This window comes from Dipteris shenzhenensis, chromosome 23, assembly GCF_047967505.1.
Source record: "Dipteris shenzhenensis isolate YYH24624 ecotype China chromosome 23, Dip_SZ_1.0, whole genome shotgun sequence".
Lineage (NCBI taxonomy): Eukaryota > Viridiplantae > Streptophyta > Polypodiopsida > Gleicheniales > Dipteridaceae > Dipteris > Dipteris shenzhenensis.
In genome coordinates, this window is record NC_141618.1 from 27524748 (window position 1) to 27538234 (window position 13487).

The 13487-nt window shown below is 43.9% G+C and overlaps 1 protein-coding gene across 1 annotated transcript; it reads left to right on the forward strand.

Annotated features, from left to right (window-relative positions):
• The first annotated feature begins 9827 nt into the window (after window positions 1–9827).
• LOC147887200 (pentatricopeptide repeat-containing protein At5g39350-like) lies at window positions 9828–13139 on the forward strand. The gene is made up of 2 exons (XM_087394242.1): window positions 9828–9887; window positions 9993–13139. Exons 1-2 carry the CDS (start codon window positions 9828–9830, stop codon window positions 13137–13139), a joined length of 3207 nt encoding a protein of 1068 aa, XP_087250368.1.
• The last annotated feature ends 348 nt before the right edge of the window (window positions 13140–13487 follow it).

Genomic DNA, 13487 nt, shown 5'->3' on the forward strand with positions numbered 1-13487 from the left:
TCAAGGACCTTATAGAGTCAAAAAAATGAATCCCATCGGAGCTGTGTTGCTAGAAACACTGGATGGAGTCCAATTCACAACAATAAACGAGAGCCGACTGAAGCGCTACTACATCAATATGCAAGCCATCCCCAATAATGTTGAAGATTTGGCGGCCCCAAGTCATCCATAGTTAGGACTAGATTGTATCACGAGCACTCACTAGCATATGTATGCCTTCACACATATAGGTAGTTTCAATCGATTTCAACCTAGGGCTCAGAGGTCATAATTGAGTCCTAGCTACCCTATGATTCCCTTAACAAATTAAGCATATAGGAGGAATGCCCACATCACTAATCATGCATAGCACACCCACATGTCTCGAGCACCATGAATAAATTGCACAAATAAAAGCCCCAAGAGATACTTGTTTTGATCCACACACACGGCAACCTCATCACAAAAAGAGTAAAAGGCATTAGCCACTCACAAAAGAAACATGCACTCTTAGCACATGGCATTATATTGGCACTGTCAAACTGGGACTTGATTCATGTGTGCAATGCCAAGGTGAAAATAGTCCAATAAGATGAAAAAAAGGCCTATAATGCCATCGGCAAAGTGACACCATGCCAAACAGCTGAAGCCTCAACCTCAACAGCCCTCCTCAAATCACCAACCTGAAGAAGAACACGGTCCAGAATCACCAACCTAGAGGTCAGCACCAAAACAACCACGGCTAGTGGTTCTGGACAGTGATATTGATGAGCAAATAAATGCAACATGCCAAGAAGAAATGCCACAGAACCAAGGGATAGTAGAGGCAGGAGAAATTGAGCCAGAGCAATTGACTATGCAGGATGCAAGTGCAGAACACCTTGAGGACCAAACCAACAAAGAGCTAGCAACAACATATGGAACAATACAGTTGTATGGCCACCTCAGGGGAGTCACTATGTACAAACCCTCTATATCACGTGCGTTCAAGGCCTATATTTAAAATCCCTTATCTGTAAAATTTTTCATTAATAAAATGTACCCCTTTTCTATACAAATCTGTAATTTTTTTCCAAAACTATTTAAAATAGTCCCTTATGTATATTTATTTTTGTAAATTTTAGAAATAAAAAATATCCTTTTGTTGAACTCACGTGATAGAGTTACATATGATGAGTGACCCCCCTGAGATGGCCACGAGTCTCAACATTCACCATGTCACCCACCAATGCTTACAACTTCTTGCAGTCAAAGGGACTAGGTAGTCTTTTTGAGAAGCTAAAATACTTCTCACCAACACCTGCTATGACAGAATACATTTGTCAATTCATAACATCATATAAAAGCAAAGAGTTAGAGAAAGATAAGTATGACACAGTAACATATAAAGAAAAGCCCTTATAGATCTACCTCAGTAAATCCACTATGTAAAAGGCTTTCTCATTTCCAAAGGCATAAGAAGAATATCTAAAGAAACATTTGGATGCAAGATTCTCTCAAATTTAGGACTTATTCCCACCTAACACAAAGTCACAAAGCAGGGGAATACACCATGATATGATTCTAGATCCCATATGCAAAGAGGCAACTAAGTTTTTGGCTAACATTTTCAATCATACAGGAGTGAGAAAAAACTATATGTCAGTAAAAACTCTTACACTTCTTGGTAGAGCAAACTAAAAGACTGGGCTCAACACATATCCTTGCTACTATAACCAATTATGTATCCACTACACATAATGGCAAAAGCTACACTGCCCATCTATTGGCCATAATAATTGGGTTTGCAATAGAGCAAGAGGATGACTCTACACCCCTCTCAACACAAGATATAGAGGACTTTGAAACATTGATATTATCGCCAGAATGGGAATTAGACCCTCCACCTACTCTCAATGCAGATAGCATGGATTAGAAACAATCCAAACAGATTCTAGAGAATGACAATGTGGAACTTTGCCAAAGAATACTGCAACTCAATTCAATCTTTCTCCCGTAGCAGGATTCGAGCATGGAAATCCAAGAAGATACCATGCCACATAATGACTTTGCAAGAGAGCCAAATAGCATGCCTCTCGAGGAATCACAAGTCACCAATGTTGACAACTCCATGACTTTAGAGTCACAAACCCTAAATGTCTCTAGTGGCACCATATAACAAACTGTTGTTCAAGAAATTGATCAAAATTCCAAATGGGCATATGGGAGTCAACTGTATGTCCAATACAAGCAAGGCCATAGCACATTCTAGATCATACAACATCACAGCCAACAGTTACAACAATGGTCTCAATTATTTGCTACCATGGCATCATTTGAGCAGGAAAGAGAAATGGAAAGACAGATGCTCCCATCACTCCAATCCAAGTTGCAAATTGGGGAGATTGAAATTATGAAGCTCAAGGAAAGCATGGCAGAACAAATGCAGCAAGAGCTCCTTGCACAAAATGTTCTAGCAAAAAGTAGAAAGGATGCCTTGCAAGCCACGGTTTCTCTCCAAGAAAAACACCTACAGCTATCTGATGCTTTGAACCAAAAGGAAAAGGTTGAGTTATCCCTCTCCCATATGCAAGCCACTTGTGATGATATCAAGAAGGAATTGGTGCACTTAAACGAAAGATTACTACTTAAAGAGGATCAGCTCCATGCCACATTAGACACAAACAATGAGCTACAGAACAGCCTCAAAGAAGGTAAATGTCAAATTCAAGCACTAGAGAAGGAATGCACATGACAAGTGAGATACTTGTGCACACCAAAGCAGAACTGGATGCTCTGCGAGCAAGAGATACTCTAACTCCACGAGCTTAATGACAATTTCTAGGGCATCCAAATGCAGCTCAACAATTCAATAGACTAAAGCTTGAATACACCTCCACATTGGGTAAGTATAAAGACAAGTGCATGGAGTGGCAAAATCAAAAGGCAATAATCTCCAAGTTGGAAATTCAACCACTAGGTCAAGCTGATGACAATGCGGAGGGGTCAGCACAAGATCTTCTGCTACAAGGCATCACTACATTATACCAAGAGCTTGTTCCAATCCTCCAGCAAGAGGATCACCTTGAAGGACGAATACACATACTATGGAAACACTTGCAAATCAAAATGTTACATGGAGTCTGGACCAAACTAGTAAGCACCAAGACTCTCTGAGATCTATGCCAGCATATCGATGAAGATGAAGAATGTGTTCTATCTCTTTGTGCATGCAAATCTCATACGAATAAAGGCTGATACAATACTACTATATGAATGCTTGATGGGAAGCCGCCCTCTTCGGGTAGTAGCCGGACTCCTACCTTTACTACAACAATCACCAGCAACTTCCATGGGATATAACTCCCAAAAGAATCCAAAATTAAAGCTGTCAATGCCTACCAAAAGCAACAGGGATCTACTAGAGGAATATGTGGTCTACCTTCAATCTAATCTCCCCTATCTTGCCACTCTCTATTCTGATCTACTCACATCCCTACCTAACTCCAGTACTATCCTCCTTACCTTTCCAAAAATCAATGCTAGCCATTTTCCTTGCCATGCGTCTTTGCCCATGCCTCTCAACACCATCGCCTAATCCAAGAATCTAACTCCTATCATCCAGTTACACAGCCTGCTTGGCATAGACCAAAGCTTCTCAATGAAAACTACCTCCTTGAATACATGCAGGCTCCATCTTCCTTTCGCACGCATCCCACATTTGATGCAGTGCCCCGTCGCTACAGGTGGGATGCCAATCATCATGATCTCGATAATGCACATGCTCCTCGCAATTGACCGCTATCAATAGAAACTCTAAAATCAAATGGACAAACACTCATTAGAGCCTTGGACAGAGATGCATCAATTATGCAAAGTAGTTATGACAAAACACTCAAGGAACTTCTGCAAGCTACAGTGAAGCCTTAGCAGTCATCCTGGAGTTGTCCCTCATCATTGACGACCATTTGCCCAACCTCAGCTTCAATCCAAATCAGTAGAGATAGATGCTCAAACAACAAGTTGCCTCTTTCAAAGGGCCATATCTCTTCAAGGGTGTTATGTGTGTTTGTTTAAAGAAATGGTTGACATTGGCTTCTTAAAAACTAAGCGAGCAATCTACGGTGTTCGTGGATTATAAAGAAAAGATCGACAAGAAGCTCGCTCCATCTATCACCACCACCATCTTTATCATACTCATTGGGTAAAGATAACCGCATCACAACATCATCTGCAGACCCAACCATAACCCAAGGACGGGTAATCAAATCGGTCTAGGGGAGTTGTTAACCCTATGGCAACAAGGGCCAGAAGTGCAGTCTAGGACAACAACTATGAGAGCATTGTGTGTGTAGAGAAGTGGCAAAGCTCCACTTGTAATATCTTGAGCCTAAAAGATGGTATGATAAATCTTAAAGGATGAGGATAGCCAAAATCCTCTCTAGAAAAGATCCAATCATACTTGCAAAATTAGGATCTAGAGAGAGAAATACTAAATCTAGAGAGAGAAATACTAAAAGCCTACACTTTTGGAGGTCCCTCCACTTTGTGTAGAGACCCAAAAAGTCCCTCCACTTTGTGTAGAGACCCAAAAGGTCCCTCCACTTTGTGTAGATACCCAAAAGGTCCCCCCACTTTGTGTAGGGACCCAAAAGGTCCCCCCCAAAAGTGGAGGGAGTCCTGTCCAAAAGCTCTCCTACAAAAGAGGTCCCACCATGAAGGTACCTATGGATTGTGTAGAGACAACATGTAAAAATACCTCTCAATGGAATGAAGCTCCCACTCTTTGGGGTTCAGTGTTCAAACTCACTATTGTGTTGATGCGATTGATCTCCATTGCGTCCAAGCTCTCTTACATATCGTGTTCTAGCATGCCCTTACCCTTGCACTCTCTACCCTTATACTCCCTCCTCCTCCTCCTTCCTCCTCTCTCCTCCCTCCTCCTCCCTCCTCCTCCTCCTCCGTCCTCATCCCTTCTCCTTCTCCTCCTCCCTCCTCCTCTCCTCCTCCTTCCTCCTTGCTCCCTCCTCTCTCCTCCTCCTCCCTCCTCCTCCCTCCTCCTCCTTCCTCCTCCCTCCTCCTTATCCTCCCTCGTCCTCCTCCTCCTCCCTCTTCCTCCCTCCTCCTCCACTCTCCTCCCTCTTCCTCCTCCTTCCTTTTCCTTCCTCCTTAACCCTTACCCCTTGAATCCACGAAGGATACTAGCTCTCCACTCCTCAACCTTGGATGACTCCTAAACCCTACAACCCCCTCTAAACCCTAGAACTCCTAGTTAGCTCTCTCAACCCTATCCCCCTTTCGAACCCTGAAATCTACTTCTAAACCCTTGAACTCCTGTGGAGGTGAAAGCCCCCATCAATTGTTATAATCAATCCCTCTTTCTCATTCACACGCGCATGAGATCTGCTTTCCATGCTTTAGCCTACAACTCTCACTGGAGCATGACCTGAGGACCTATGCTACACTTGTGAACACCTATGCTACAACGAGCAACGACACGACTGTAGGTGACCAACACCCTTGGAACTTGCACTTGGGTAAAAAAGAGACAACAATACTCTTCATCATTAATTCTACTTTTCCTTGTCTTGGGCAGTGAGAATCTCTGGCCGAAAATCTCAAGTTCGATTGTAGTGCAGTATCTACTGGAGTCTAATCAATTCCCTATTATCAATATTTACAATGGTAAGTTGGAATAGGGACTCCTACTGATGTAATATTCGAGTACTACGTTCATTCCTACCTTTATTCTTCCGTTTCAACATTGGATCCCTTGTATCATATCGATAACTAGGAATGAATCTAAGGTATAGTCCACTGTACATTCGGTCGCTATGGGTCTATAATTAATAATATATTCAACCCTTCATGGATATATATCTCCTATGTAGTCATGGTATCTTCCCTTATCCATGGTGGTCCTATTAGTAGTATTGAGACCACTTCCATTCATTAAAATGACTAGAAGTAATGAGCTAATGCACACCCAATATACTCTTCCTTAGCACCTCTATCTTTCTCAAAGAGTACTTTTGCAATATAATTTTGTATCAGAAATCACATAAAATCCCAGTTATTATGGCCCGGAATTGTGAATACATATAGTAAGGTCAATTCTGAAAATATCCTTGGTATATAAGTGCTAGCCATCTCTCATTATCTTTGGTACATATGTGTCAACTATTACTGAATATACTTATTCTCCTTGATCATGTGTCAAATCATTCACTTTCTCATATCCCGGTAAATGTTCTACTACTTTTCTTTCTCAACATTGTCATATAATAATGTATTATATTGAGAAAGACCCTCGTATATATAACTAAGGTGTATATTAACACTTCCTACAATGGGAGGATGTGTGTGTGTGTGTGGGGGAGAGAGAGAGAGAGAGAGAAGGCGGGGGGGGAGGGAGGGAGGGAGGGAGGGAGGGAGGGATAGAGAGAGGGGGGGAGGGGGGGAATGAGAAAGGGAGGGAGAGAGGGCAACGTGTGTGTGTGTGAAAGAGAGAGAGAGAGAGAGAGAGAGAGAGAGAGATTTACAAGTTTAGGGTGTTTTTTTAAAACAATTTTTTAAATAAAAGTTTTTTTAGGGAAATGCCCCCTTTATAGAGCACACTAGTAGTCATTTTCAGATTGCACTGTGGACACTTCCAAGTAACCCTACTTTCCACAGCCTTCTCCTTCGATGGCTTCCCCTAGACAAGGCTTTGATTCCCTTCCCTCAGCAAACCAAAATTACCCTATCTTCTACAAGCCAATCCATCTTGAATCGACCTTGAGATCTTTCCTTCTTGTTGATGATCCCTCTCTTGAGTTTTTTGATAGACCTAGCCATGGGCAATCTGCCCCATGGTTGCTACCTTCCTAACCAATGGGTCCCATTGGATGTTTTGAGCTCCTTGACCAGGTGATAATTTCAAGAAGACTCTAGGTAGGGTCATGGATAATATCCCTATCTATATTCATGAGTATGTTATTCCCATTGGGTACATTTCATCTTCACCCCTTCATTTTCTAGAGAGAGATGAAGCCCTTGCCAGTCTCCTCATAACTAGCAAGTTTGATGATGATGCCAAAGAGAAAACTGAGGGTCCTTCTACTACATCCACGAGTGGTGAGCGGGTGCATTTGCATTCAAAAGTGATGGAGTGGATAAGATAAACCTAGACAGAACCTAAAGAACATGCTATTAAATAAATACGAATCGATAGGCTCCTAGAAAATTTCAAGGTTGTCCAACCCAGGTACTTGTCTTCGACCACCCCAGGCCTCTAGCTCTCCACGCTAAAGCTCAATAAACCAAGGGGGCTCGATCTAGAGCTGCCATACCCACATAAATGTAGAAAGGATCTCTGAAAATTGGTTTAAAAGCTTCATGTAGATCACAACGGTAATGTAATCACCACTGCGAGTCTTGGCTATGGCGATGGCAATGGGAGACAACATTAATTTGCAACACCTTCCAATGCTGGTGCTATGGCCACAACCTAATTGCAGCTTTTGCTCGGTAATGTCCCATTTACATCTATCTGTAGATGTTCTGCTGGCTACCAATGACACACCATTTTGCTTCATCCACCTTGAGGTCAATCAGCTCCATAATTTTCCCTATAACTGCTCCTGTGTAGTTTGCTTGCAAATATAACACAAATCGGGGAAGGGGCCAAACCAAACTTTAATCTTTGTAGGTAGACCATCAGGGAGATGTACTCAAAGAGACTCAGGGGTATTCTGGCTTCTGTCCCATAGAATCCATGCACGCTTTGCACCAAACTCCGAAAACGATGATGGCGCAATATGCAGAACCCTACCCAACGAGGTGACAATCCTGCCGCAACCATGCACGAAATCCTGGGAAGTCCACCCAGATAATAGAGCAATCTCACAAGATATAGACCCCCACACACAAGCTTTTCAAGCTCCGGCTTTTGACTAGCTCCATCGGAACCTCACACTCGACAATGTGACACTTACGAGCATCGAACCAACCTTTCCTTTTTGCTTCAGTGTTTCTCCTGTCGACTTCTTCGTGTAGAAGCTTCAAAGCTTCTTGTTCCTCAAGCTGAGTGAACCCTCCTTGCTTCCCCTTGGTAATTGTCTCAGCGTACGATGGAGGGGACTACTTCTCTCCTTCCTAAATTTAGGTCACTCCCTAGAGCCTCGCGAACCTCGCTCAACACCTCGGGAACCTCATTGACATAGAATCCATGCACGCTTTGCACCAAACTCCGAAAACGATGACGGCGCGATATGCAGAACCCTACCCAACGAGGTGACAATCCTGTCGCAACCATGCACGAAATCCTGGGAAGTCCACCTAGATAACAGGGCAGTCTCAGAAGATATAGACCCCCACACACAAGCTTTTCAAGCTCCGGCTTTTGACTAGCTCCATCGGAACCTCACACTCGACAATGTGACACTTACAAGCATCGAACCAACCTTTCCTTTTTGCTTCGGTGTTTCTCCTGTCGACTTCTTCGTGTAGAAGCTTCAAAGCTTCTTGTTCCTCAAGCTGAGTGAACCCTCCTTGCTTCCCTTTCCAAGGTAATTTTCTCAGCGTACGGGACTACTTCTCTCCTTCCTTTAGGTCACTCCCTAGAGCCTCGTGAACCTCGCTCAACACCTCGGGAACCTCATTGACATAGAATCCATGCACGCTTTGCACCAAACTCCGAAAACGATGACGGCGCGATATGCAGAACCCTACCCAACGAGGTGACAATCCTGCCGCAACCATGCACGAAATCCTGGGAAGTCCACCCAGATAACAGGGCAGTCTCAGAAGATATAGACCCCCATACACAAGCTTTTCAAGCTCTGGCTTTTGACTAGCTCCATCGGAACCTCACACTCGACAATGTGACACTTATGAGCATTGAACCAACCTTTCCTTTTTGCTTCGGTGTTTCTCCTGTCGACTTCTTCGTGTAGAAGCTTCAAAGCTTCTTGTTCCTCAAGCTGAGTGAACCCTCCTTGCTTCCCCTTGGTAATTGTCTCAGCGTACGATGGAGGGGACTTCTTCTCTCCTTGCTTTAGGTCACTCCCTAGAGCCTCGTGAACCTCGCTCAACACCTTGGAAACCTCATTGACCATCTCTCTAGCATGTTTAAGACCTCTCTGCCTCACTAGAGATCCATGCCCCAACCACTCTACCTGTATGCACTTCAAGCTCCTCTCAGTTTCCCCTTTCATCAACTCATGACATTGCAGCCATTAAATTTAGGGGATGTTCTCAAGGTTTTCCTTTACCAATTTGTCTAGGTAATATTACATTTTGATTGGAATACGACGTTAACCACTTTGATGGTTTGATATATGGACAAAGCTTAATTAATTAATTAAGGGTGTTTATAGACTTAGCTCATCGTGGACATGCCCACACTTCATGGACGGGAAAAATTGCCCATCCATGTCCAGCCCATGGTCCAGATGCAATCAATGCCACCATGGACGAGCATGGGCGACCATAGTTCGTAAACACCTACACACTGCCAAAGGGTGTCCAAGTACAAGCCAACGTATGGGTGTCCAAAAAGAGTCTCGGGCAATCTTGAATGGGTGCACCTAGCTGACCATTGTGGATTTTAAAAAAGCGAGTGCCCACCCATAAGCACCCTCTTTAAAAAAGCGAGTGCCAAGCTTCGCGGCCCACGGAAAGGGCATGCCATGGAGTCCATATGGGACTTCGAGAGATGCGCGCCCTCAGGAAAATACTTGCCCTCTATTGGAGGGGCGGGATGTGGAAGCTCTCAAAGTAATAGTTTGTAGAAAATCCCTGAAACTGGTTTAAAACTTTATTAGTCATATTAATTATTAGTAATGTAGATTAGAAGGGTAATGTAATCACTACTGCGAGTCTTGGCTATGGCGATTCCGATTGCGATGGCGATGGCGATGGCGAGGCGAGATTTGCAACAGCTTCCGGTGCGATGGCCGCAACCCAATTGCAGCTTTTTCTTGGTAATTTCGAATTCAAATCTATCTGTAGATGTTGTCAGCGACACTCCATTTTTGCTTCGTCCACCTTAGAGGTCAATCAGCCACGATTTTCCCTACATGAGGTCCTTCGGTGGGCAAATGAAACTAGGAATGTCCAAGGTGCCAGATTCCGCGCGAGCAAGGCAGTTCACAATTCCAGCAGACCAAGCTGCCTTAACGATACTTGAGGAGCATATTCATCCACTCCCCATACACCCTGCACCAGCCTCCTTTAATAACCGGCACGTTTTGCTAGCCAGGTTTGCTGGAAGACTTACACTCAAATTGGATTTTTCGTGTCAAATCCGGGAGAAAACCTTGGATAGGCTACTGGGCCGATCGGACACTTCACCAGATTCAGCGACGTATGCGTTCGAATTGCGTCTGTGCGGAAATGCAAAGGCTCTATCCGACGGCAAGCGCCTTCATCACCTCATGATTGAAACTGGACATGAGAAAGATCAGCTTTTAGAAATTCTTCTTGTTCAAATGTATGGCAAGTGTGGGGCTCTCGTGGATGCACGTACATGCTTTGTTCATGTTCATGAACAAGATGTGGTTTTGTGGAATTCTATGATTGGTGCCTATGCACGGAACACACATTGCAATGAGGCTTTCCAACTCTTTGTGCACATGCAGGTGGAAGGAGTGATTCCAGACAAGATCACTTTTATCAGCATTCTTTCTGCATGCACATCCCTAAGGGATGGCAAGTATATACACACTTTCCTTCGTAGCAGTGCATTTGACTCAGATGTAGTGGTGGGGACAACCCTTATTAATATGTATGGCAAGTGCAACAGCCTAGGCGAGGCACGCAGACTATTTGACAATATGTCTTGGCAAAGTGTGGTAATTTGGAATTCTATTATAGCAGCATATGCTCATCAACGGAACGCAAACGACGCTCTCCAACTATTTGCTCAGATGCTTCAGGAAGGGATTACCCCAGATAAGGTGAGCTTTGTCAGCGTTCTATCTGCATGTGCCTACTTAGGAGAAATCTACAAGGGAAAGTATGTGCACAGCTGTATTATGCAAAGTGGGCTTGAATCAAACGTTATTGTTGCTACTGCCCTTGTTAACATGTATGTAAAGTGTGCCAGTCTGGAGGATGCATGGGGAATCTTTGATAAAATGCTTGGACGAAATGTATATTCTTGGAATGCAATGCTGGCTGGATATGCCCAGCATGGGCATGCCAGGGAGGCCCTGCAACTCTTTCATCAGATGCAACAGGAAGGAGTTATCCCAGACAAAGTATCCTTTGTAAGCATTCTTTCCGCACATGCCAACCAGGCAGGTCTTATGGAAGGCAGGCAGATGCACGTGCGGATTTTTCACAGTGGGTTTGAATCAGATATTGTGGTTCTGACAGCACTCGTAAATATGTATGGCAAGTGTGGCTGTGTTCAAGATGGGCGGCAAGTGTTTGATAATATATGGAATCCAAACATAGTTTCATGGAATGCCATGATTGCCGCGTATGCCCGGCATGGATATGCTGAAGCGGCTTATCATCTTTTCAATGGAATGGAGGCAAGGGGGGTTGGCCCAGATAAGATAACATTCATCAGCCTCCTTGATGCTTGTGCTTTGCAGGTATCCTTGGTTGATTGCAAGGTGATCCATTATCACATCCTGCACTGTGGATTTGAGTCTGATGTTGTTGTTGCTACAGCTCTTGTTGATATGTATGGCAAGCATGGCTGTGTGGAAGAGGCACAGAATGTGTTTGATAAATTTTATAGCCCTAATTTAGTCACATGGAATGCCATGATTGCAGCGTATGTTCAGCAGGAAAATGGGCTGACCGCTCTTCAGCTCTTTAGTCAGATGCAAATAGAAGGAGTCATCCCAGACCAGGTCACTTTTGTCAACATTCTTTCTGCTTTCTCAGGCGAAACTGATTTATTACAAGGAAAGTGGATGCATGCTCGCATTGCTCACAATGGATTTCAATCAGACATTGTCGTGGCAAACGCTCTCATTAGCATGTATGGCAAGTGTGTCAGCTATAAGGATGCACAGCTTTTGTTTGACAAAATCCCAGAGCATACTGTGGTTTCATGGAATGCTGTGATTTCAGCATGTGCACAGCATGGACAAGTTGAAGAGACTATGCGCTATTTTGACCAGATGCAATGGGAGAATGTGTTCCCTGATATGGTCACCTTTTCATGCATTCTTGATGCATATACAAGTGTGGCATCCCTTCCTGAAGGTAAAAGGATGCATTCCCGGATCCTAGGAACTAGGTTGGAGTCAGATGCTATCGTGACAACTGCCCTTGTGAATATGTACGGCAAATGCAGCAGTGTGGAAAATGCAGAGAGGATGTTTGTCGAAATGTCTGTACGAAATGTGGTGGCATGGAATGCTATGATTGCATTGTTTACACAACAGGGACATAACGACTATGCCTTACAACTATTTGAACAGATGCAAGTGGAAGGAGTATTCCCAGACAACGTAACTGTTAGCAGTGTACTTGCTGTGTGTGCCACCCAGGCAGCTCTAGGTGAAGGAAAAAGGTTGCACGCACGCATTATGCATACTGGATTTGAGTCATATGTCTCTGTTGCAAATGCCATCATCAACATGTATGGCAAGTGTGGCAGCCTGAAACATGCTCAAAGTATATTCAACAGCATGTCTGAACGGAATGGTGGTTCTTGGAATGCCCTGATTACAGTTTATGCCCAGCATGGATGTGGCAGGGATGCTCTCCAACTGTTTGGTAAGATGCAACAGGAAGGAGTTATTCCAGACAGGGTCACCATTATCAGCATTCTGTCTGCATGTAGTCGTGCTGGGCTTGTTGATGAAGGTTATCGTTTGCTAGTTTCAATGAATGAACACTCTGATGTGACATTAACTGCAGAGCATTATGGCTGTGTGATTGATATGCTTGGAAGGGCAGGGCGGTTAGATGAGGCTGAGGGCCTGGTCAGAAGTATGCCGGTCCGAAGTAGTTCAGTGCATTGGATGACCTTGCTTGGTTCCTGCAAAGAGCAGGCTGATGTTGAGCGAGGAGAACGTGTTGCAAGAGAAGTATTTGAGCTCAGTCCAGAGAAAGCTGCTCCATATGTAGTGCTTTCAAATATCTATGCTGTTGCTGTTGGTGGAAACGATGCAGAAATAGCATCCAGTGAACACGTCCATGGTGCTACTATTCAAAAGATGCAACAGAAATAATTATAAGGAATATCCGAACTTGTAGTAGGCGGGAGCTCCATGCATATCATGGTTGGGATAGCAAAATTTTCATCAGAGCACCTGGATTGACGGAATTGGCTGTTCAACAAGTGCATCCAATGGACTGCATGCTATTAAAACAGTTTCTGTTTGCTGTGGCAAAAGATGTTGCAGAGGTTATTGCAAGATTGAAATATGTGCAGTTGGGGAACCTGGAAGCCTATGGCTGGGTTTGAGAATGGCTATCACCGCAGTTTTGACAAGCTGGAAGGTAAAGGCAAGCTTGGCTTTGTGATGTAATCACAACTGCGTCAGGATTTTGGACTTGATCTTTGGGGGTATGTCTGT

Coding starts and splice junctions, on each gene's coding strand:
- LOC147887200 (XM_087394242.1), top strand. CDS start 9,828: ATGGCGATTCCGATTGCGATGGCGATGGCGATGGCGAGGCGAGATTTG. Junction 9,888..9,992: donor GAGATTTGCAACAGCTTCCG/GTGCGATGGCCG, acceptor CGTCCACCTTAG/AGGTCAATCAGCCACGATTT.